Source organism: Arabidopsis thaliana, chromosome 3 (assembly GCF_000001735.4).
Source record: "Arabidopsis thaliana chromosome 3, partial sequence".
Taxonomy (NCBI): domain Eukaryota; kingdom Viridiplantae; phylum Streptophyta; class Magnoliopsida; order Brassicales; family Brassicaceae; genus Arabidopsis; species Arabidopsis thaliana.
Window position 1 is genome coordinate 7,435,141 of NC_003074.8, and position 22,271 is coordinate 7,457,411.

The 22,271-nt window shown below is 37.8% G+C and overlaps 6 protein-coding genes and 2 long non-coding RNA genes across 17 annotated transcripts; 3 read left to right on the top strand and 5 right to left on the bottom strand.

Moving 5' to 3' along the window:
* The first annotated feature begins 885 nt into the window (after positions 1–885).
* PGR7 (proton gradient regulation 7) lies at positions 886–2,871 on the top strand. Its single transcript, NM_113015.3, has 5 exons — positions 886–1,310; positions 1,413–1,493; positions 1,950–2,054; positions 2,191–2,340; positions 2,448–2,871. Exons 1-5 carry the CDS (start codon positions 951–953, stop codon positions 2,703–2,705), a joined length of 954 nt encoding a protein of 317 aa, NP_566678.1. The 5' UTR covers positions 886–950; the 3' UTR covers positions 2,706–2,871.
* AT3G04055 lies at positions 1,529–1,800 on the bottom strand. The gene has a single exon (NR_141061.1). It is a non-coding gene; the product is annotated as an other RNA (long non-coding RNA).
* AT3G21210 (zinc ion binding protein) lies at positions 2,824–5,686 on the bottom strand. Its single transcript, NM_113016.4, has 2 exons — positions 5,040–5,686; positions 2,824–4,938 (listed from the first exon to the last, which is right to left on the bottom strand). The coding sequence occupies exons 1-2, from the start codon at positions 5,614–5,616 to the stop codon at positions 3,101–3,103; spliced, it is 2,415 nt and encodes an 804-aa protein (NP_188758.2). The 5' UTR covers positions 5,617–5,686; the 3' UTR covers positions 2,824–3,100.
* Positions 5,687–5,988: 302 nt separating this feature from the next.
* Positions 5,989–6,581, top strand: AT3G04065. The gene is made up of 2 exons (NR_141062.1): positions 5,989–6,112; positions 6,452–6,581. It is a non-coding gene; the product is annotated as an other RNA (long non-coding RNA).
* AT3G21215 (RNA-binding (RRM/RBD/RNP motifs) family protein) lies at positions 6,311–10,172 on the bottom strand. 4 transcript variants are annotated; one of them, NM_001338508.1, is made up of 10 exons: positions 9,921–10,163; positions 9,418–9,597; positions 9,263–9,338; positions 8,936–9,065; positions 8,705–8,819; positions 8,290–8,381; positions 8,104–8,173; positions 7,933–8,015; positions 7,349–7,835; positions 6,629–7,215 (listed from the first exon to the last, which is right to left on the bottom strand). In NM_001338508.1, exons 1-9 carry the CDS (start codon positions 10,089–10,091, stop codon positions 7,733–7,735), a joined length of 1,020 nt encoding a protein of 339 aa, NP_001326441.1. In that variant the 5' UTR covers positions 10,092–10,163; the 3' UTR covers positions 6,629–7,215; positions 7,349–7,732. The 4 variants fall into 4 exon arrangements, with proteins under 4 accessions (NP_683582.2, NP_001326441.1, NP_001326439.1 ...); NM_001338510.1 differs by having other exon boundaries at positions 6,631–7,236; positions 7,370–7,835; NM_148740.5 differs by having other exon boundaries at positions 6,311–7,835; positions 9,921–10,172.
* A 291-nt stretch (positions 10,173–10,463) lies between these two features.
* MKK5 (MAP kinase kinase 5) lies at positions 10,464–13,358 on the top strand. Of its 2 annotated transcripts, NM_001338511.1 has the most exons (2): positions 10,464–12,847; positions 13,337–13,358. In NM_001338511.1, exon 1 carries the CDS (start codon positions 10,777–10,779, stop codon positions 11,821–11,823), a length of 1,047 nt encoding a protein of 348 aa, NP_001319606.1. In that variant the 5' UTR covers positions 10,464–10,776; the 3' UTR covers positions 11,824–12,847; positions 13,337–13,358. The 2 variants fall into 2 exon arrangements, with proteins under 2 accessions (NP_001319606.1, NP_188759.1); NM_113017.4 differs by lacking the exon at positions 13,337–13,358 and having other exon boundaries at positions 10,591–12,433.
* 4CL5 (4-coumarate:CoA ligase 5) lies at positions 12,900–16,966 on the bottom strand. 4 transcript variants are annotated; one of them, NM_113018.4, is made up of 5 exons: positions 15,728–16,966; positions 13,791–13,986; positions 13,484–13,697; positions 13,302–13,404; positions 12,900–13,210 (listed from the first exon to the last, which is right to left on the bottom strand). In NM_113018.4, the coding sequence occupies exons 1-5, from the start codon at positions 16,805–16,807 to the stop codon at positions 13,091–13,093; spliced, it is 1,713 nt and encodes a 570-aa protein (NP_188760.3). In that variant the 5' UTR covers positions 16,808–16,966; the 3' UTR covers positions 12,900–13,090. The 4 variants fall into 4 exon arrangements, with proteins under 4 accessions (NP_188760.3, NP_001326761.1, NP_001326762.1 ...); NM_001338512.1 differs by having other exon boundaries at positions 13,302–13,697; NM_001338513.1 differs by having other exon boundaries at positions 12,900–13,404; positions 15,728–16,935.
* A 2,162-nt stretch (positions 16,967–19,128) lies between these two features.
* 4CL2 (4-coumarate:CoA ligase 2) lies at positions 19,129–22,264 on the bottom strand. 3 transcript variants are annotated; one of them, NM_113019.4, is made up of 4 exons: positions 21,140–22,264; positions 19,791–20,203; positions 19,581–19,683; positions 19,129–19,476 (listed from the first exon to the last, which is right to left on the bottom strand). In NM_113019.4, the coding sequence occupies exons 1-4, from the start codon at positions 22,172–22,174 to the stop codon at positions 19,357–19,359; spliced, it is 1,671 nt and encodes a 556-aa protein (NP_188761.1). In that variant the 5' UTR covers positions 22,175–22,264; the 3' UTR covers positions 19,129–19,356. The 3 variants fall into 3 exon arrangements, with proteins under 3 accessions (NP_188761.1, NP_001327049.1, NP_001327048.1); NM_001338515.1 differs by having other exon boundaries at positions 19,581–20,203; positions 21,140–22,253; NM_001338516.1 differs by lacking the exons at positions 19,129–19,476; positions 19,581–19,683 and having other exon boundaries at positions 19,718–20,203.
* Between the last annotated feature and the right edge of the window lie 7 nt (positions 22,265–22,271).

The window sequence follows — 22,271 nt, forward strand, 5'->3', positions numbered from 1 at the left end:
TTGGTTTTTACATTTGTTAGTGTTACATTAGCAACTATAAAAATATTATTTTAAACTTCAAAATGTGGTTGATGAAAAAAGAAAAAGAACTTTAAATCACGGACTCATCACTAACCGTATCAAAAAGAGGAGTTGGTAATGACACAATACATAAACTAAAATCCCCTTTATATATAATAAAAATAGTTATTTAACAAACAAATTATAAGCAAATGATAAAGCACTGGATTACAGATAGGTTTTGAAACACATTTTAAACATATCATAATGTTAGACATGAGACTAATTTAGTAATTATACTACCCCAAAAGCAATTGTAATGATGCATAATTGCATATAGTTTTTGTTAGAGAGCCCACGTACGAGTTCAACTTTTTGCTAATCACACATTGTTTACTAATCATTTAATTATCAATGTACCGAATCATTAGTAGTACATTAGTCATATCCCAGAAAATTGGTGGAACATGAGGAAAAACACACATGCTGATCAATGATTATAATCCATGCATGAGTCGACCTGTTTTTTTTTTTTTTTCGTGTCTTCTAAGTTTGTGAGGGGATCACAATGAGCACTTGATTGATTGTTGAATGGTAGCGTAACGCTGTGTGCAATTACTACACCACTTCATAACTTTTTGATGTAAATCTCTTCTTCTTCTTTTTTTACCCAATGCAGGCGTCAATATATCTATCTACGCAATCATATACTATCGTTGTATATGATTTTGGAAACACATATAAGCAACAAATAAATAATGAACGAAATCCTATTTTCAAGCTAAAATAGTCTCGGAGACCCATTAAACCGGGGAAATTTTGAATAACCGGGGAAATTTTGAATTTGTTTCGGTTAACATCGATACCGTACCGATCCTCCGGTTTGTTCTTTCGGAAGGTTTATCTTGTTTTCGTCAAACACAGCGATCCTCTCTATCAGAGCAACCAAAATGCAACTCCAAACCCAATCCTTCGCTCTCAATCTTCTGCCATCTCCAAATTTCGCCAAACCCATCGAGAGACGTGAATTCATCTCTCTAAAACGAGACCCATCTCGTCCAATTTCACTCCGATGTTCCGTTTCCACGACTTTGGATACTCCGGCGACCGCTTCGACCCACAAGCCCTTTCCGGCGGAGGTTTCAAGGAGTATCATGGAGCTTTCATCTGTTGGAACTCTCTCCACTTTGACCCACGACGGTTGGCCTCTCGGCGTAGGAGTTCGCTTCGCCGTTGACAAAGATGGCACTCCTGTTCTTTGCCTCAATCGCTCTGTCTCTCCTGACAAGAGGTCTGCTCTTCATGTTCAGGTCCTCATTTGCTAATTCCACTCTGTTTCTTCTTTGAAAAAATGGCAAAGTTTACTTCTTTTTGAAGGAACAATCATGAATTGTGTTTGTTTATGGAATCAGTTAGAACAATGTGGATTGAGGACTCCTCAGTGTACGATACAAGGTAGCATTGGTCGACCTGGAGACGATACTGTTCTAAAGGTATCATTTTTTAATGAATCTCTCACTCCAAAGAACTCAATCCTGAATCTCTCATATACATTGGTTATGATGAACCTTTGTATGGACGATAAGGTTTCTTGATTGGCCTGTTACTGTTTTTGTCCGTGCTACTATTATGTTGGACTAGAACCCCAAGTTCTTAGGGTAAAGAAGACTTGCATTTATATTCATTTTCTCTGTGTGTGTGTTTGTGCTAGTATTTGCTAGTTGATATCTATTGTTGAGTAGACTTTAGGCGTTTTTTCTATTTCCATTATAAGAGCTGTTTGTGTGTGTAGTTGAAGATAGTGGTGTTGCGTTTCCTTGCCTCTAGGAGATATCCTGTGGAAAACAGTTGGTTATTTCTTATAATAGTGATTTTAAGATGCTAGGTTTCTTGCCCTTTTCATGTGCTTTTACTTGAATTGAATCGAAGTCTCCATGTTTTTTATGTAGCGTCTTAGTGCTACATGGAGGGAAAAGTTTGGCGAAGAAGTTAAGGAAGACAGTTTATATGTTGTTGCAGTTGACCGTGTTCTCCAAATGGAAGATTTCATGGAGGTAGAAAACGCAAGCTCTTTTAGTTTCTTGTGACAATCAATTCTCTCTTATGTTAGCTGATTTCCTCTCAATAATTAAGTAGAAGAAACTTTGTTGTAATTCAAACTTTAACAACGGCGTCTAAAAACTTTTACAGGACGGAATCTGGGTGGCGTCATCAGATTACAAAAATGCAAGTCCTGACCCTCTTCGAGATATTGCAGAAGATATTGTCAACCAGATTAACGCTAACAACATGGAAGACATCTTCCGTTTCTGCAATGTATACGTGGATCTAGACTTTGTGGTTAGTATTATTCAACATGCTATGCAACTACTTCAAAGAATGTTCAATCTAAGATAACATGTTCAGTCGATTACCAATCTCAAGACCAAAACTACTACTAATGCCAGGTTTCAGAAACAAAGATGATATGGATGGATAGGCTTGGATTCGACCTTCGGGTATGGTCTCCACGAGGTGTATATGATGTGAGGATTCCATTTCCAATGGAAGTAACAGATGAAAAGGGAGCAAAATCATCCTTCAATGGAATGTCACAGCTCGCTTGGGAAGTAGAGAAAAGCTATTGCCCTGCAGATTTCAACAAGGTCAAACTACTTAAGCAAGTTGTGGGATCATCTCATTCTCACAAGGGAGGAGGACAATAACAATACTAATGACTTTTTTTTGCTTGTCCCCATTATTCTTTATTTACAAGTTGATGCCAAAATTGTGCATTGGCTCTCGTGGAATAGTATATGTTTACTTGAAGTAATGTTTGTCATCTTTTTTTATATATAAGTTCATATATATATGCCCCAAATAAACATTAGTTATGAGAAGGAAGCAAAGAGAAAGAGAAAGCAAATAGATACATAGAAAAGAGCAACATATCTCTATGTTCAGCAAAAGAGACAAGAACAAGTAATAACGTAATCAAGGAAATTTTCATTTTAGCTTTCTACTATTTCAAACCAACGTCTTAAGCAAGCTGTCCATAACTCTATTACCGACAACGATCTAGTATGTTCATAACTCTATTGCCATAATCGTTTCGTTTGGACTATGTGTCTCTGTCCACCCAACTCTTCGTCAGACAACAAAACAAAGAACATAAAAATGTTGATCTGTCACGTGCTTTGAAGATTATTTTTCCTTGACAACGATTATGGCAACGTTGGCATATGTTGCGAGTGAGACGATTATTGGGAAGAATATCAACATTTACGTTACGGGAAATGAGCCCTCCAATAGGCATCATATACATCTCCTTTCCAAGAAGACATTCAACATGCAGTGTGACGTTACAATCATTGCACATATAAACTCCATTCTTCGGATTTGCTTGTTTTTCACAAACTTCACACAAATGCGGACCACTTTCTTGTGAACCACTGAAGTCTTCATCATAAGAAAATATGAGAAAATGTTCATCATGCTTATACCTCAACTTATTGGGTAAAGTGGCGCACCCAAAACACAAAGCAAAACGACATTCTCCACAGTTTAGACGATGACCTATGAGTTGTCCGCAAATCGAACAGAACTCTTGCGCTGTGGATTCATGTATTAAATAAATAGGATGCGGATGAAACCGATGAATCAATGACTCAGCTATAGAAGCGCAAGATACGTCTAATGTGAAGTTGCAATCCCTAGCACAACATGTGTACGCAAAACCATTGCTTTCACGCTTACAAGCAGTGCATTGAAAATAATCTTCATGTTCCTCATCCACCAGTAGAAGAAGGGGATGAGGATGTGTCGCATGTTGTTTCCTCGGAGGAAGATGTGCACATGTTTGATGGAGGATAAAATCACATTGCATGCAACTGTAAATAAGATCATCACAGATAGGAAACGTGCATGCTCGACAACGTTTATCCTCGTCAAATGCTCTGTTGGTATCCTCGTCCAGTCTCATATGATGACTTTTGTGACGAAAATATTCTATAATTCCATCACTTATCTCATTGAACGACTTAAAAATATATAGAGATTCATCTTCTTCTGGTTCTCCCTCAAGTTCTTTTCCGTCCCATACATCTTTTCGCGTTGCACATTTAGAATGAACCGCGAAACTGCAACCCTTTACGCAAGAATATCTTGCAAAATTTGTGTCTATGCTTTCACGACACACTCCACATAACCATTGTTCAGGAGTAAGTGAAGAATTGAAGGAGAGACGATGTTCATGACGTGATATTTTTATGATGCATGGAAAATAGACACACTCTTTATGGACTACAAAATTACACTTGACACAGGAATACAGCAAAGACCTGCCATCACTCAACCCACAAACGTCACAAATCAAGGAGCCTTTCCTTTGAAAGTAGAAGAGTGTATGCTCATGCCTTTTTGGATAGTCTATTGCAAAGAGTGGTGGCTCTCTAGCACAATCTTGACACATGGTAAAATTGCATATAGAGCAATGGTAAGCAAAATCCTTAAAAGTTGAACAAGATAAGCATATCTGACCTGATTCATAACGAAATCGGAGAGCATGTTTAGGATGATATGGGTGCTTTGATATCGGCTCGATACAGGCTTCGTGGTAGTAGCCTGAAGAGCGTGATAATACTGAAGATTGAAGAGGGGAACATGAAGGACGGAGACATAACGTGCAGGAATAAAACGTGGTACCGAGTAATGACTTGGAGCATATTTCACATTGTTTGTTAGGTCTATGGCCTTTAATGAAGCCCTTGCCATGTCTGTCGTAGTAGTATTTGCGTGTTATGTTAAAGTCGTTGCCCAAAACTAAGGAGGTGAGGTGAAAAGATGGAGATGAAAGATTTGGTGGCTCTCGGAATTGCATCGCGCGAAAATCTTCTTCATTGTTAGTAAAATATGCACGAGGGCAAAAGAGAAGAGGCTGCTTTGACACCGAATCCATGGCTAAGACGGAAAAAAAAAAAAAAAAAGGAGGACATGAAATTTTTTATGATGGATAGATAGAGTGCTTTGCAAGTAAATATGAAAACCACAAGGAAAGAAACCTTTGATGTGTTGATGATGAACAGAAGCAGTCAGAGCAGTCTTAGCCTTATCTATCTCTTCGTCATCATCCGTACGTGATTTGAAAGTTACAATAGGCGCTGCCCGAGTACCTTCAACACTGCCAGGACCATCAGGGTATCTAACCACAACGACTTGACAAACACAGTGGTGAACACAGAAATCACTAACAGAGCCATCACCAAATCCCATAATCAGAGCAGTGAGATTGAGCCGTTGAGTCTCAAGACAAAGCCTCTCTCTCTTATCGTAATCTTTGACTGTATGAATCGTGTGAGGGAATCCAGCTTCCTTCAATGGCTTCCCGAGATCCGCTACTTTGGAGAAAATAGAAGCGGTGGTGTAAGGAGGTTGAGTTTGGAGAGGGTAATATCCCCAATCGGCTCCAAAGAGACCGGCGGTTGGAGAGACGTGTAGAATAATGATGTCGTCTCCCTGACGGATGTAGTTATCAACAGCCCAACGAACAGTGAAGGCACTTTCTTCAGAGAGCTCCACGGCGATTCCAATCTTACGTTGACGAGGAGATGAAGGATGATCGGATTCTGGATTCATCATTTCTTCTTCTTGCTTCCACAAACTTCCGATTTTTTTCTTAGGGTTTTTAAATTATGTGTTATGCAGCATTGCTAATTATGGGATAATGAGGTTTATATTTATGGGTTTTGTGCAAATGTTTCTTTGCTTGTAAAAAATTATACTTTGGTTAATGCGTTTGTTATCCCTTGCATTTTTGTCAGGTTTCCTTAGCTTCTCGACAAGGAAAATGCTACATCGTTTTCTTTTAAAAAAAGCAAAATAGTAGTCTCTGTCTTGCTTGATGAGAAAATAAACAAACAATTTGTCTTTGACATGCACGTTGAAAGTTTTCCTCTAAAAACACGTAAACGTATTTGGGCCTAATTCAGAAAGGCCTAAAATGGGCTGAGAACGAGTATGGGGACGGCGTATATCCGTCTCAAAGAACCATTCAAAGCTGAAACAATCAATCGCGACAAGGTTCACTTCTCCCTCTCCAAAATGGTCCGATGGAAAGCCTCAGAAACCAGGCACGTTACTCACGATTCTCCTCCCTCTCCGTGCGTTTGTTCCACCAATTTGATCGACATCTCTACCTTTTGCTTGATGATCTTTACTTGAACAACTTGAAGAGGGGTTTCAATCTTTTACCTCTCAGTTCCGTTTTATATTTTTTTTCTTCTTTTTATTAACCTCCCAACTCTTTATCTTGTTTTTCTTGACAGTTCTGCGCTCAGACACACCTGACGTTTAAGAATTTTCTTTTAAGACCATGGTTTTGTGGTTTTAGATGTTTTGCTTCTCTGGAAAGTTGGTCTAAGGAATGCACAAACCCTTTTGTGCAACAAATCTTTTTCTTTGTTGTCTACAGTGATGAAAGCTTGAGACTCGCCAATCATAATAATGAAAACATGTTTCTTACTTGAGAGTTGAGACACTCCTTTATCGATTCTTCTTGGGTTGTCTCTTGGGTTAATTATATTACCTACCTCTCTTTACAGCAAATTTACCATGGTTCGAATTCAGAGAAACAAAACATGAAACTAGGCCCTAGAGATCCTATACCTCAAAATCTGATAAGTAAGCGACCAATTATACACACATTGTTCTTGAAAATGGAAGAGAAACTTTCTCATTTGAAGAATCACTAAATTCGCTTCTGGTTTTCACATCCAGAGTCAAGTAGCCCAAAGCCGTACAGAAACATCAGTTAGAAAAGAGATAAGTTGGATTGGATAAGTAGACTCCATTGTAAAAAGATAGGCTCTTAGGAACTCCTGGCTCTGTTCCTGGACGTCCGAAGATGACCTTACCTCAACTTTGTAGGTGAAACGCATCTCTATTCGAGAGCTTGGGCTTTCTCTTTACGGATTGTCCCTGCATAAGGCCAAGCCAGAGCTGGGAATGTATATATGTTTGCTCAACTATAATAAACCTACAATGTAATGGAATGCCTATCTTCAAATGTTATATCAGCTGTCAACTTCTGACAAAACGGATGTGCTTGTTCATCAGCCTAAGTAAGAACAGAGAATGATCGACATGGGAAATGCTGAAGAATGAAACCGATGTGATAGATCATGAGAGTAATATTCCATGTCTATGCAGTGAAACGAAGTTGATCAAACCCCTCTGGATGTTATCATGTTATGATCTAATGTAATGGTATATCAGCTAACATAGCAAATGGAGTTTCGTTAGGATGAATCAATCATGAGAGCAACATTCCGTGTCCATGCAGTGAAACGAAGTTGATGGAAGGCCTCCGGATGTTATCATGTTATGATCTAATGTAATGTTATGTTTTTTCCTAGCTAACGTTTCATTAGGATGAATCGATCAGAATGATGAAAATGAATCCCACAAAGTGATGTATTAAAGCCGCAATAAGATAAACAAATAGCAAACCAAACTCCTATATAATTCAAACAATCATCAAAAACCACACTGCGAATGCATGTAGCAGAGCTAATAGAAACTGAAACATGTTATATGTTGATGAGGTCACACTATATGCACCCAACACATGACAAAGCAATGCTGATGCTTAAAAATGTCGAGAATGGAAATGGATGAAATGCAGACTGCCTGGAAGATGCATCGTATTCGTGCAGTTGTTGGGAGATAAGGAAGAGAGTACGTCCCCCTTCAAGGCCTACTGATATGTCAGGGCTCCTTGGGCTCCATTAGCACTCGGAGAAGGAAAGAAAGAATAGCCGCCACCTTCCTTTCTCTTCCCATATGGATTCTTTGAATATGTATCATTGGGTTAAGAAGAATCAAACAGAAAAGAAAAAAGAACTTGGCATACTGGAATATTAAATAATCAGAAAGAGTAAAAGTATATAAGGATATTGGATCCTCATGCCAATTGAACCAGAACTTGGAATGACAGCACCTTGCAAATTATGGTGAACATTTGTGGCACTATTGACATCCTGCAAGTCCAGATAGAAGAATTTAACAATATGCTAGAAGAATATTTTCTGTCACATATACACAGATGGTGAAGGTCTCAGAGTTAACCTCGAATTCAATAAAGCAAACTGTATGCCTTTCTTGTCTCAGAATCTTCATTTGTTTGAAACCAGGTTGCCTGCAAAATGAAAGTACAGTTTACCGCAGAATTCTTGAGAACACAGGTCTACAAAAAGGCCAAGATCTCAAGGAAAGCAATGGACAGGAGTCTCACTAAAGGGAACAGATACTCACGCACTCAACAGGCTCCTCAATTCTTCTTCGTTTATATTCTCCCCAAGATTACCAATAAATAGGGTATTGCAAGGTGGATTATCCTTAATATTCTGCAATTGAAAAAAATTTGAAAACAACATGAGACATATATCAGATCACCAAACCTAGGCTAGATATTCATCAAACTAGGTACAAAATTTATCAAACAATCAGAAACTTTAGCAAATTCAGAGCAGTAGACAATGCATTTAAATTAGGCAACAACTATTGTTCCACAACACAACCACCAGAGAGTATAGCATGTAAGCTAATTAGAATGAAGTTCGAGATTGTAATTTTTAGGCAAGGAGAGGCAAGTACAATATGGATTCCGGGTATATAATTGCACAACCACCATATGATAAATAAAATGATGAAAACAGTGCAACTTCACCTGGACAGGCACATAAGAACTAGGAGCTGCTATAGGTGGGGGCGTAGGCATTGGTACAGGGGGAGCATGATAACCTGCATAGGGATCATATGGTGGAGGTGCAGGTGCCATATATCTGAACCAATTTATCTTCTTGTCAAATAAGCAACTTAACATAAAACGGTGTACCAAATACACATCGTCCAATTTCTACACAGCATATGAAATATGAAGGAGAAGCAAATGCCTAACCCATGAGGAGGTCCCCACACAGGAGGAGGTGGAGGATGGAAAGGAGATGGACTATACACAGAGTGTGTGCAGTCACCACCAGTTCGTAGGCGCTTACTTTGATCATAAGCATTTGAATCCCCAACAATACCTACAGAATAAAGATTGAGTTCAAAGGTTATATATGGTTTGTGATATTAACAAAGGAAGTAAGAAACTAGATAAAGGGGAGAGTGTAGTGAGACCCCGTATAAATGCACAAAACTGTATCAAACATGCTTCAGTAACATGACTAATGCTTAAGATAGATAAAATACAGCCATTTTATGTCATAAAGGTAGAGCTAACCTCTTTTAACAAAAAGATTCTTCTTGGCCATCTCTGTATGTATCACAGACTTTGACTCAGCATCAAACACCATATGCTGCATGCCAAGAACAACATATGTCATAATGTGAAGACAAAAAAGGATCTGAGTCAACAATGATCAGAAGCAGACAGACCTGAAGGGTATCTTTGGCTGCCATTGCAAACTGAGCTGTGGAGAAAAGAGCAAACCCCATGGGCTTTTCTCCCTTGAAGTTCACCTGAGAAGCCTCGTAACCAGGCAACCATCTCAAGAGATTCAAAAGCTCTCTCTCTTTTACATCATCGGGAAGCCCTGCGATGAAGATTGTCCGCAGCTGAACAACAGATTCAAACTTGTGTAAGAGATCACGTTTTCCCAAAATCAGAAAACTCCAACTACATGACAAGATAAGAGAACCTTTCTCACTTATGCAACAGGTCATAAGTGAGATTTTAGTAACAAACTTAAAAATCATTCTTATCAAAAAGGTCATAACTTTGGACAATTTATCGATTCCGTAGCAAAATCAAGCTAACATTGTATATCAAAAAGCAGGCAAATTAAAACCTCAACGTAAACAAAAATCAAGCAAGCCCATCTCGACAACACAGCACAAGAATCACCGATATGTATAGAGAGAAAGAGAAAGAGTTGAACCTCGTCATAAGGAGGACGATTATGGTTGTCAACTAAAACAGGAGGAGGAGGAGGATGGTGATGAATGGGCGGCGGATGTGGTGGAGCAGCTGATGATACTGCGGCTGGAGGAGGCGGCGCACCTGCCGGCGGCCACTGCTGGTGGTATGGGTGGATTCCGGCGCCGGCCATGAGATAAAAAAAAAACCTAATTACTCAGAGAGTCAGAGATTGATTGTTCGAAAAAACTTCTGCGGAAGAATTGACGGCAAAGAAGGCAAACTTATTTTTTAAGTCACATGCATCGCACGTGAACACTGTACCACTTTAATTTTATTTCTTTCTTTTTCTGTTAAAAACTTTAAAAAGAAAATTAGTTTTTAATTTTTTTAGAATTATAATTACTTTAAGTTTTTCTTTTTTCAATTGTTTTTATTGGAAAGAAACTTTAATCTGTATTTTCTTACTTTCTAAAAATATTAAATACCTAACACCAAATTTATAGTATCTAAATCCACGATCTTAAACACTCTTAATGATATTATAATCCAATTCAGACCCGACCAAACAAAAAACATGGTTAACGTGTAACAACACAGAGCCACACAAGTGCGAGTGTATTCCACGCTCTTTCCATCAACGCGTACCTTCGTCTTACCATTTTAACTTTTTTTTTTTTTCTTGTTTCTTACAATCATTTTCACAAATCTCTTCGATGAAGCTTCATTCTCCTCTTGATTTGATCTCTTTGAAAAACGACGAATCAAACAAACCCTAGAGTCAAGTCAATCATGATGATAAATACAAACCTGGAAGATAAAGAATCAACCTTGTGAAAAAAAAAAAAAACTTTTGATTCCCTCTTCTTCTAAAAGCCATGAAACCGATTCAATCTCCTTCTGGAGTAGCTTCACCTATGAAGAACCGTTTACGCAAACGTCCTGACCTAAGCTTACCACTCCCACACCGCGACGTCGCTCTCGCCGTACCTCTCCCTCTCCCACCTCCTTCTTCCTCTTCATCCGCTCCGGCGTCTTCCTCCGCGATCTCAACCAACATCTCCGCCGCTAAAAGCTTATCCGAGCTAGAACGAGTGAACCGAATCGGAAGCGGAGCCGGAGGAACGGTTTACAAAGTAATCCACACTCCGACGTCACGTCCTTTCGCTCTCAAAGTGATTTACGGAAACCACGAAGATACCGTGAGACGTCAGATCTGTAGAGAGATCGAGATCTTAAGAAGTGTTGATCATCCAAACGTTGTGAAATGTCACGATATGTTTGATCATAACGGTGAGATCCAGGTTTTGCTTGAGTTTATGGATCAAGGATCTCTTGAAGGAGCTCATATATGGCAAGAACAGGAATTAGCTGATCTCTCTCGTCAGATTCTTAGTGGATTAGCTTATCTTCATCGTCGTCATATCGTTCATCGTGATATCAAACCTTCGAATCTTCTTATAAACTCAGCTAAAAATGTGAAAATTGCTGATTTTGGTGTGAGTAGGATCTTGGCACAAACAATGGATCCTTGTAATTCATCTGTTGGTACTATTGCTTATATGAGTCCTGAGAGGATTAATACTGATTTGAATCATGGTCGTTACGATGGTTATGCTGGAGATGTTTGGAGTTTAGGTGTTAGTATCTTGGAGTTTTACTTGGGGAGGTTTCCTTTTGCTGTGAGTAGACAAGGTGATTGGGCTAGTCTTATGTGTGCTATTTGTATGTCTCAGCCACCTGAAGCTCCGGCTACGGCGTCTCAGGAGTTTCGTCACTTTGTTTCTTGTTGTTTACAGAGTGATCCTCCTAAGAGATGGTCAGCTCAACAGCTTTTGCAGCATCCTTTCATACTTAAAGCTACCGGTGGTCCTAATCTCCGTCAAATGTTGCCGCCGCCTCGTCCTCTTCCTTCTGCCTCTTAGTGTTTCTACCATTTTCGTCTTTCTTGTTTTTCAATTTTTCGTAGTTTTTCCTGACATTTTTCCATAAGTTTTGCATACCCCAAGCAAAGATAATGAGAAGAGTAGAAGAACAATGTGGTTTGTGATTGGGGTATGAGTCGTCAGGAAGAAACTCAGTTTGTGGTTAGGGTTTATTGAGTCTTTATCTTATGCTGCTAAGCTTGATTTGTCTTATGGGTAATGAAGAATGTTTTGCTAGAAATGGAAACAAAAAAATAGACAAGAAGAATTCTTATGGTTTAAGAGTGATTTTAGCTGGATTTGCTTATATTATTGTTTATATAAGGAAGTAAATGGAGGATCTTTCATTGGATAATTCTCATTAATAAAGCTTCTTCCTTTAATTCTCTTTATGGTTTTCTAGTTTCCGTCTTGTGAACATTACAAAGGCTACCCTAGTGCCTACTGCGTTATTTTTTCTTTGCCAGTTATGGTCTAATTATTGCGGTAAAAGTTGAAAGCTTGTTTAGGAACTTTTGTTTGAACGAAATCATGTGATGCTCTTGCAATTGGTCAAATTCAGAAAGCTTTCATTTGGTTCCATCTTTGAGCATGCATCATGCATGTAAACATCAGCTATTCACCTTGTTTCTGCTTCTCGTTCTCTCTCTCTCTCTCTCTCTCTCTCTCCCAATGGTTTTGTGTTCAGTATCCGTCAAATTGCCTTGATGTTTTAGTGTGATTAGGAATGTAACTCTCAACTGTCCAGGTCAGATTCTAGGTTCTTCAGCATCTACTCAAAAAAGTCTACCTTATGGCTAGGAATCTAGCTCTCAAGTGTCCTATTGGTCTTGACTTCTAACCACATTAGACCTTTCCGCTGGGCGGCTGGGCCACGTCTTTCTCTGCAGGTTTGCTGAAGTTTGTGCTGATTGATTCACCTGAATACTTGAAGCATTCAGCTTGCAGAGGAGGATAACTTTGAGTGTGTGTCCCAGTACATAAGTCTACCCAGCGTAATCACTTCTCATTGTCGCTTTTGTGGGTATGTTTCTGTTCCTTAATTCTCTAAATTTATAATTCTTCTTAAGAAAATAGTGAAATGATGATTATAGGAAATGAATTTATGTTTCTGAGGGTAGCTTAGCTTTAGGTTTCCTAGATTTGTTGACTTTACATGATTGATCTCGTGAAAACCAAATCAAATACCAAATACTTGCTTCTTACTCCTTACTTCTTAGAGACTATAATGTTCGAATTTACACATACATTTGAAACTCTCTTGTGTCTATTTAGAGCACATGGTTTCCAATTTAGCTCGCAGATCCTTCCTCAGAATCTTGCCCGAAACTGCTTTTGGTATAACTTCTATGAAAAACACCATCTTAATCCGCTTGTAGTGAACCACCTATATAAACCATCACACCATTGATTTAAGACATAGACAGTTTTCCATCTTGTGTGTGTTTCGCATTGAAAAACCGAAAGCGAATTCGTACCTGTTTGTTTACGTAACTCTTGACATCATCTTCAGTTAACTGAGACCCTTGAGATCTTGCTACAAATGCTACTGGAACCTCATCAGCTACTTCATCCTTCATTCTGAAAATTCAAATATCATTAGAGACAACAACCATTTTAGTGTCTCAGTTTGGAAGTTTCAGATTTGTTTTGAACTCACGCAACAACTGCGGCATCATCGATAGAAGGATGAGAAATAAGCAATGCTTCAAGCTCAGCTGGAGCCACTTGGTAGCCTTTGAATTTGATCAGTTCCTTCAACCGATCAACAATGAAGATCTCATCATCATCATCCACAAACCCAATATCTCCTGTATGTAACCACCCGTCTTTGTCTATGGTTCGTGCAGTAGCTTCCGGATCATTCAAATAACCTAACAACATTGCACCATGTTTTCCCTATCAATGTTTATTCTCCCAAAGGAAAAAAAAGAAGGGACATAGCTTGATCGTTTGACCCTTTTTACCTTTCATGAGCTGATGACCTCGGACGCAGATCTCGCCAGATTTGTTGCGCGGCAAGGAGATTCCGGTTTCGGTATCGACCACTTTCATCTCGGCGTTTCTGATCACAGTCCCACATGCACCGGACTTGGTTTTAAATGGGTTCTTTGCAAACGCTAATGACTTAGCTACCGTTCCGGACTCGGTCATTCCATAACCCTGAAACAGAGTTTTGTTTTTTTAGTTTTAGTCAATACGAAAATGTAAAAACGACAACAGTCGAATATTGTCCAACATGATAATAACATCGCCAGTGACGAAGACATGAAACGGCATTCTGAAAACTGTAATTAAGTAAACGAGATATTAATGTATAACATGTGCTTTGTTGTTGTGGGTCGTGGTTGACGCTTAATTACTTTTATGATCCCACAATCTATCAATAAGTCAACACTTTTGTTGTTTCTTGTCAAATCAATAAGTCAAATAGTTATGAAATAATAAATGAACTAAAAGACTACTTGAAATTTTGGATGGGTGATTCGTATAAAGAGACACGTAATGAATGTTTACCCAATAAACTAAACTATGCAAAAACAAAAAATAATCATCACTTAGTACTGTTATAAACCTGTATATGGATCTTCTTAAATAATTAAAATGTGTGAATTCATTTCATAATCCAAAAAATAGATCATTATATAAAGATAAAAACAACACGGCAAAACCAACCTTAAAGACAAAGTGGAGAAGCTGTCCTCTAGGCAATGGGATTAAAGTGTTTTTGCAGACATTATCGTTTTATCGTGTGTGTCAGTGTGTGTGACTTAAACTCTATTTAAAAGCAAATTATTGTACTATGTATTTCACAAATGATGATATGTTTGTTTATCTGTACGTCTATGATATGTATCTTTCTTATCTTTATGATATGATGCAAAATATGGATGTTAGAAGAACTTTTCATTTTTCTTTTTCTTTTTATGGGATTAAAGTTTTTTGTTCGCACTATTTTTTCTTTTACTATAATATCTTTTCAATTGGAATTCAAATTATTCACATATAAAATTCTACAATAAACAAACTTAAGTGAAATTGGACCAATCTTATAAAACCACACAACTAGAATCCCTTGTTATTCCTTTAGTTAAGCATTTGAGATAAATCTTAGCCTAATATAACGACCTACCTATATTTCAATTATTTGGCTTTAAATAGCTTGGTAAATTGGACAAAGCAGAAATCGATTTGATCGTCTAGCTCAACGTGGGTGCTACCTTGGTTTTTAAGATTTTAGCTTTTAAGATAAAATAATACTATTCATACTGGTGAAATGATTTGGATTTTGTCTTTGGATAAAATATACTACTGTATTAATCGTTTACCAACCACGAGACACTAAACTTTCACCTAATTGATCGACTTGTATATACTCAAGATAATGACAACGATATGTCATCAATGTCTACATTTGATAAAGCCAAAATCTTTTAGTTTATTAAGTCAAATATTGGTACTTTAACATCTCAATTACCAATAAATATTCGAAATGTGGTGTCACCTAAGATCTAGACAATGACATTAATAGTTTTGATGCCTAGATTTGGTGAACCACTCATCCATTTTTATTTGATATTTAGACCACGAAATTGTTACTCAAGTTACTAGACAATAATAGTACATAGCGACAAATCTTCACCTACCGCTAGTATTTTCTACTAAACTATTCTTGTAGTATCTTTTACTACTTATACGAAGATGACAAAAATTAGTAACTCTCAAGTACCACATGAAACGTGTGTATGATCAAAACTACTCTCAAGTTCGTCTCAGTAGTCATGTTTATAGGATTCTGAACGTTTTCACTAGAGTCCATATAGTAATTTGCATTAAAACTCATGAAGAAAATAACATAAGTAATTATGAAAGTACATAGAAAATTAAGGGAAGTAAAACTGACCTGACCAAAAATGGCATTAGGAAACTTGAGTCGCACGGCGTCTTCAAGCTCCTTCTTTAGTGTAGCTGCACCTGATAGCATAATTCTCACCGAGCTCAAGTCGTATCTCTCCGTCTCAGGGGATTTAATGAATGCTAAAACCACCGGAGGAGCCACCGGCACAACCGTGACTTTGTACCTTTGAATCAGCTCCATCACCAGATTCAACTCGAACCTCGGCACGATCAGTAACGCTGCACCGGTTCTCATCGCCGAAAGCATCAACGCGTCGAGAGCGTAAATGTGAAACATTGGGAGAAAACAGAGGATGACGTCATTGGCCGTGAAGTTAAGGTTAGGGTTTTCTCCGTCGACTTTCTGAGCGATGCTTGTAACTAAACCCTTGTGAGTAATCATCACTCCCTTTGGAAGTCCCGTTGTTCCGGAAGAGTACGGCATCGCCACCGTGTCTTCCGGCGATATTTTAGGTTTTAGAAGTTCTGTTTCGTCCGCTTGAGTCAGTTCCGTGAAACTCACGCAACCATCATCACTCGACGAAACAACGCCGTTGTCACCGTCATCGTCTAGGCAAACGATCAAAACGCCGTCGTTTTTGAGGTTTGTTAGTTTATCGACTAAACATTTCTTCGTGATGATCATCTTCGCGGCGGAGGCTTTAGCCTGTTTAGCGATCTCCGGCTGAGTGTAGAACGGATTCGCGGTAGTGGAAACGGCTCCAAGGTAAGCAACGGCAAGAAAAGACAGAGCAAACTCCGGCGAGTTCGGGAGGAGAAGCATTACGACGTCTCCGTGGCGGATCCCGAGCCGGTGGATTCCGGCAGCTATCCTCCGCATGTTGGTTTGTACATCGGCGTAGGTCAAAATACGGCCAGTGGCACCGTCGATGATACAGGTTGTTGAGGAATCTCCGTCGCCATCGCCGGAGAACCTTTGGAAGACGTAATCGGTGAGAGGGAGGTGGTTAGGGATGAAGATATCAGGAAGCTTAGATCGGAAAATGAAATCATGAGAAGGTTCTTCTTCTTCGTCTTCTTGATCTATCTTCTTTGTGAGAAAATGCGTTTGTTGTTGGAGCACCATTTGTGTGGAGATTCTAATTCTTCTTTACTTCTTTCTTTTCAAAATGTAACACTTGCTTTTCTTTCCTTTTTTTTTCTGTTGTTTGGGTTTTTATAATGGTACGTTTGGATTAGTAATTATTAATTAATGGACGAAGGCTGATTTTGTTTTATAGTAATAGTGATTTATTTCCCATTAGATGCGATTTTCTTAATGATTTTGTATATAAGCCATTGCTACGTAGTTGGTGAGTGGGCCATTTCTACGTGTCTTCATCAAAAATTGTCAATATTATAACTTAATAAGTATTTTATATCATAATAATCGGAAACTATTTTTAATTAACACTAAAATTTGTTAATATATATCTCAGTGTATACTTAATATGTTATCCTTGTATGAAATTTAATTTTAATATAATAATTAGTTATGAAATTGACAACTTGGCTTATAAAATTAATAATACCAAAATTTATACGAGAATATTAAGAAAGGCGCGTAGTAGCTAATAGCTATATACATTCCGCAGTTGACCTCCAAAAATTCTCCATGAGCATAATGTGAATACTCATATTTGAGCATGCAGACTTCATACTATTGTTATACACTTATACTTTAAACGTGACTATAAGTTTTGTACGATATTTTATAAATTATAGAGTTGATTGTGACTTCATCTTCGAAGGATAATCTATTTGCATTTCTTGGTCAATAATATTTGCTGTTTTTTTTGTTCGTTTGTTTGTTTGGTAGGATATTATTTACTGCTCTCTGGACAATTTAAAAAACACCCCAAAAGAAATAACCATACAAAACTGTATTTACCTTACTAATCTTCCAAAGTAGTAGTGATGATATATCTAATTGGCCTTTTGTAAACGCAGGACTGATAATCTAAAATAATTCATATCTAATTAATATAAGAAAATTGCAATTAACTCTTAATTAACCATCTTTTTAATATAGCATGAGATAATTTTACATATTTGATTATGCAGAGTTTCTACGAAATGTTCACAAGCGACTAACGCGTATTCGATAACCAAACAAAACAGGGACTTGAAGCAAAAAAAAAGGTCGCAAGTCGTTACCAAGTTGTTTAGTTTTTTATAGTGACCCGGATCTCATTTCCATGGATGTATAGTTTTGACTATTGCAAAACAACTTGGAGAAATTACAAACTCTGCATTAGATCGGGTTATACTTTTCAAAATATTCACCATTTGATACAATAGATTAAAATTAACCTAAATCTTCTGATAAAACAATTTAGAAAATATTTTCCAAAAACAATTGTGATAGATTTATTATGGCAAATGCCAAAAACATAAGAATTATACGGATAGCTAAAACATAAGAATTCTCCAAAATATAAGGACAAATGTAAAGAAAATATGAATTAGCCTTGCAGTAGTTTCCACCTTTTTGTATTTTATTGGAACGGTTGTTGCCTTGAAATAATGAAATTTAAGTTGCTACCACCGTTCCTGCTAGGTTTAAAATTGTAGTTGTATGTCTTTGATTTTTATAAATGATCACATGATTATTCTCTAACTCGTCCCAATGCTCATAAATTCGCGTCTTAGGTGCATACCTTAAGGCTTATAAGTTCTCAATAAGTCATACTTAAATTAAATCTAATACTGGATATCGATTTGGATGAGTGATTCCTAAAAGAAGAAGAGGAAACAATAATGAATGGATCCCCAATAATGACGACATGGGTGTAAATAGTGTTGTATATTAAAAAATGTTATAAACATATGTATCGCCTTTTCCCAAAAAAAAAAAAAAAAACTGTTTATGTCACTATAGTTTTGGTGTCACCAAATAATTAAGTAGAATTACCAATAAAATATTCGGAATTTTGGTGGCCCCTAAATATGACATTGACTCAAAAGTTGCAAATATAAGACTTATAGAACCACCAATAGTCAAAGACCACGAACGTGTTGTAATTTCTCTATCATATAAATTTTAGTGTCATTTTGATTACTATAATCTCAATGGATTGCAATAGCGACAAATCTTCACCTAACACACGAGCATATTCTGCTTACCGGTCCGATTAGATTTAATTATAGGAACACGACAAAACCTCAGTAACTCTTTAAGTACCGCAAATGAAACTTATTGTTCAGCTAACCAAATTATCCATCTCACAAATGGGCATCTTCCCTTGGATTGTCTCTATGCAAATTGTAACTCCAAATTCTGATATATCACGACTTCATGATCACTTGATTCTATTCTCTATGGGTGGCCGTCTCTAGTCTTTGATACTCAAGTATTTCCCTCCCCTCTAGGATGCTTATTCCTGTTGGGTGAATGTAGTTTTGCTTACTTTTTAAGGCAATTATTGATTATATTCGAGCAATATGCCACAATATGGAAAGGTTACATCATTCCCACCAAACAAAAGATACAACTATTTATCCATTACATACACATAAAGGAAAAAGCACAAATATTATTCTTTTACGTGTAAGTTTAATTCCTTTGTTCACAAAACGAAATTTTGTTTCATTTTTCTGATAAGATTGCATTCATATACGTGGATCATATAAAACCTAGTTCATTAATCCATTTGCTAGTCTTGCTCTTAGATCCTTCCTCAATATCTTCCCTGATGGAGCTTTAGGAATAGAGTCAGTGAAGAACACTTTGTTGATTCTCTTATAAAACACAACCTAAATCACACACACAATTAAACACACTATGAACGTCAAGATCCAAAATTCATCGAATGATTTATAACATTTCATTATTAAAAAGAAATTGATAATTAGTTCACCTGTTTTGACACGAATTGCTTGATTTCATCTTCGGATATATTTGAATCTTTCGATCTCACCACAAACGCAACAGGAACCTCACCAGCATCTTCTTCCTTCATGCTGCACATTAAAAAAACAAATTGAGGAAATAAGAAACGGTGTAAAACAAAAGACATTCGAAACCTAGTGGTTTGTGTTAGTGTCTTCGTTGTTTAAAATTCACATACGCGACGACAGCAACATCATTGATTTCTGGATGACCTATGAGGAGAGACTCTAGCTCAGCTGGAGCCACTTGAAATCCTTTGTACTTGATGAGTTCTTTCAATCTATCCACAATGAAAAGCTCGTCGTCATCATCGATAAATCCGACGTCTCCAGTGTGAAGCCAACCATCTTTATCGATCGTCGATGCCGTGGCCAAGGGGTCATTGAGATAGCCTTTCATGATTTGGTTGCCACGGATGCATATTTCGCCGGGTTTGTTCCTAGGCAAAGAATCTCCTGTGTCTGGATCAAGTATCTTCATCTCGGCGTTCCTCACCACCGTACCACATGCTCCTGACTTCACTGGAAACGGCTCTTTAGCAAACCCTAACGACATTGCTAGCACCGGACCTGCTTCTGTCATCCCATAGCCCTGCTCGTAGTAACCAACATCCAAAACGTTAAGTTTAGAAACAGAGCCGTTTTAGTCTTCAATTTTTTAAAACTTTCAAACACAATTTGTGTTTGCATGATAAATAAAAAATTCAAATAAAGATCGACCAACCACATGACCTATACCACAAAATCTTATCTCACCTACCCAACAAATATTTCAAAATACATTTATAACTTTTGGGACAAAAAGTTATTAGAATTGTATAATAATCTTTAAATCAAAAAGTTCATAGCCTATAGGTGGAACTAAGGAAATGATCTCGAGTGGTATTCATTATGCTAACTAAGTGGCGCAAATAATTATCTCAAACTCGAAATTGGTAAGTCCTTATCATAGAAAGCTTATATCTTAATTTTTAGCTAAACTAATTTTATGAACGCTGAAACTAGTAGGTGTGGCTTTAAAAATTAAAACGTTTTTAAAAAGAGAGTTAGTAGACGCTCTAAAAGTTAAAACAGTCCAAAATCAATTTAAAAATGTTCAAAAATCTTTCATTAACTTTGGTTGTGTTGATTTCATATCTAGTTCAAACAAAATAAAAAATAGTAAGTCTATTAATGTCCATATTCCAAATGTAAGGTTTCATATAGTAAATAAACTGAATAAAATGCATCCATCCTTCTGGAGAAAATTAGTATGGCCTTTGTGCAGAGAGTACAAATCAAGTAATATAGTCCAAAAGTTTTAAATCATTTACCAACAAAATTTGAATAAAATGGGTTCAAACACCATAATATTCATTGTCCAATATTTCGGAATTCAGGGGCCACAAATGTAATAAAGTTCAGAATTTGCATAACATCACTAACAAACATGAAATATTAAATTTCCTCAGAAAAATAAAATATAAATGATAATCAAAATAACCAAGAAAAAAATATCAATAAGAGCTCAAAAATTAGGAAAACAAACCTGACCAAGCTTGGCGTTAGGAAACTTAGCACTAATAGCATCTTCAAGCTCCTTACCAAGAGGAGCTGCTCCAGACTTAACCATCCTAACCGAGCTCAGATCATACTTCTCCGTCTCCGGCGACTTCGCGATAGCTAAAACGATCGGTGGCACGACCATAGCCACCGTGACTTTACACCTTTGTATCTGCTCTAACAAGAGAGTGATTTCGAACTTAGGCATTATCAAGATCGTGGCACCAACTCTGAGACTACAGAGCATGATGGAGTTGAGAGCGTATATATGGAACATAGGCAAGACACAGAGGATCACGTCGTCTCTGTTGAAGTAAAGATTCGGATTCTCGCCGTCGACTTGCTGCGCCACGCTCGTGACTAGACCTTTGTGTGTTAGCATCACTCCTTTGGGGAGACCCGTCGTGCCGGATGAGAAAGGAAGCGCCACGACGTCTTCTGGCGAAATCTTCTCCGGTATTGAGTCCACTCGTGGTTCTTCGGACTGAGTTAACTCGGAGAAACGGAGGCAGTTTTCGGGGATGGCGTCGGAGTCGGTGGTGACGATCAAAACGCCGTCGTTTTGGAGGTTCTTGATTTTATCGACGTAACGGGATTGAGTGACGATGAGTTTCGCCGCGGAGGCTTTGGCTTGTTTAGAAATCTCCGCCGGAGTGAAGAACGGGTTCGCGGAGGTGGTGATTGCGCCGATGAAGGAGGCGGCAAGGAAAGTGAGGACTACTTCAGGAGAGTTCGGGAGGAGGATCATTACAACGTCGTGTTGCTTCACGCCGAGGTTATGAAGACCGGCGGCGAGTTTCCGAGATGTTACGTGGACATCGGCGTAGGTGTATACTTCGCCGGTGGGACCGTTGATCAAGCATGGCTTAGCGGCGAACTCTGAGATATTTTCGAAGATGTAGTCGTGGAGTGGGAGGTGGTTAGGGATGTATATATCAGGCAATCTCGATCGGAAAATGACGTCATTACTACACTGTTTCTGATCATTCTGATCATTGACTATCACATCTTGTGTCGTCATGAATCAGAAGTTAATATCAAATTTTTATCTAAAACTGAAAAGATTGTTTTGGAAAGTAACGTTTGAGCCTGAAACAGAGCATGATGATCAGTGTTTC

Coding starts and splice junctions, on each gene's coding strand:
- PGR7 (NM_113015.3), top strand. CDS start 951: ATGCAACTCCAAACCCAATCCTTCGCTCTCAATCTTCTGCCATCTCCA. Junction 1,311..1,412: donor GGTCTGCTCTTCATGTTCAG/GTCCTCATTTGC, acceptor TTATGGAATCAG/TTAGAACAATGTGGATTGAG. Junction 1,494..1,949: donor GAGACGATACTGTTCTAAAG/GTATCATTTTTT, acceptor TTTTTTATGTAG/CGTCTTAGTGCTACATGGAG.
- AT3G21210 (NM_113016.4), bottom strand. CDS start 5,616: ATGATGAATCCAGAATCCGATCATCCTTCATCTCCTCGTCAACGTAAG. Junction 4,939..5,039: donor TCATCATCAACACATCAAAG/GTTTCTTTCCTT, acceptor TTTCCGTCTTAG/CCATGGATTCGGTGTCAAAG.
- AT3G21215 (NM_148740.5), bottom strand. CDS start 10,091: ATGGCCGGCGCCGGAATCCACCCATACCACCAGCAGTGGCCGCCGGCA. Junction 8,820..8,935: donor GTGTGGGGACCTCCTCATGG/GTTAGGCATTTG, acceptor AAATTGGTTCAG/ATATATGGCACCTGCACCTC. Junction 8,016..8,103: donor TTTGCTTTATTGAATTCGAG/GTTAACTCTGAG, acceptor CTGGACTTGCAG/GATGTCAATAGTGCCACAAA.
- MKK5 (NM_001338511.1), top strand. CDS start 10,777: ATGAAACCGATTCAATCTCCTTCTGGAGTAGCTTCACCTATGAAGAAC.
- 4CL5 (NM_113018.4), bottom strand. CDS start 16,807: ATGGTGCTCCAACAACAAACGCATTTTCTCACAAAGAAGATAGATCAA. Junction 13,987..15,727: donor CTAATGCCATTTTTGGTCAG/GTCAGTTTTACT, acceptor ACTCTGTTTCAG/GGTTATGGAATGACCGAGTC. Junction 13,698..13,790: donor AGGTCATCAGCTCATGAAAG/GTAAAAAGGGTC, acceptor CAATGTTGTTAG/GTTATTTGAATGATCCGGAA.
- 4CL2 (NM_113019.4), bottom strand. CDS start 22,174: ATGACGACACAAGATGTGATAGTCAATGATCAGAATGATCAGAAACAG. Junction 19,684..19,790: donor AATGATGTTGCTGTCGTCGC/GTATGTGAATTT, acceptor TTTAATGTGCAG/CATGAAGGAAGAAGATGCTG. Junction 19,477..19,580: donor AGCAATTCGTGTCAAAACAG/GTGAACTAATTA, acceptor TGTGTGATTTAG/GTTGTGTTTTATAAGAGAAT.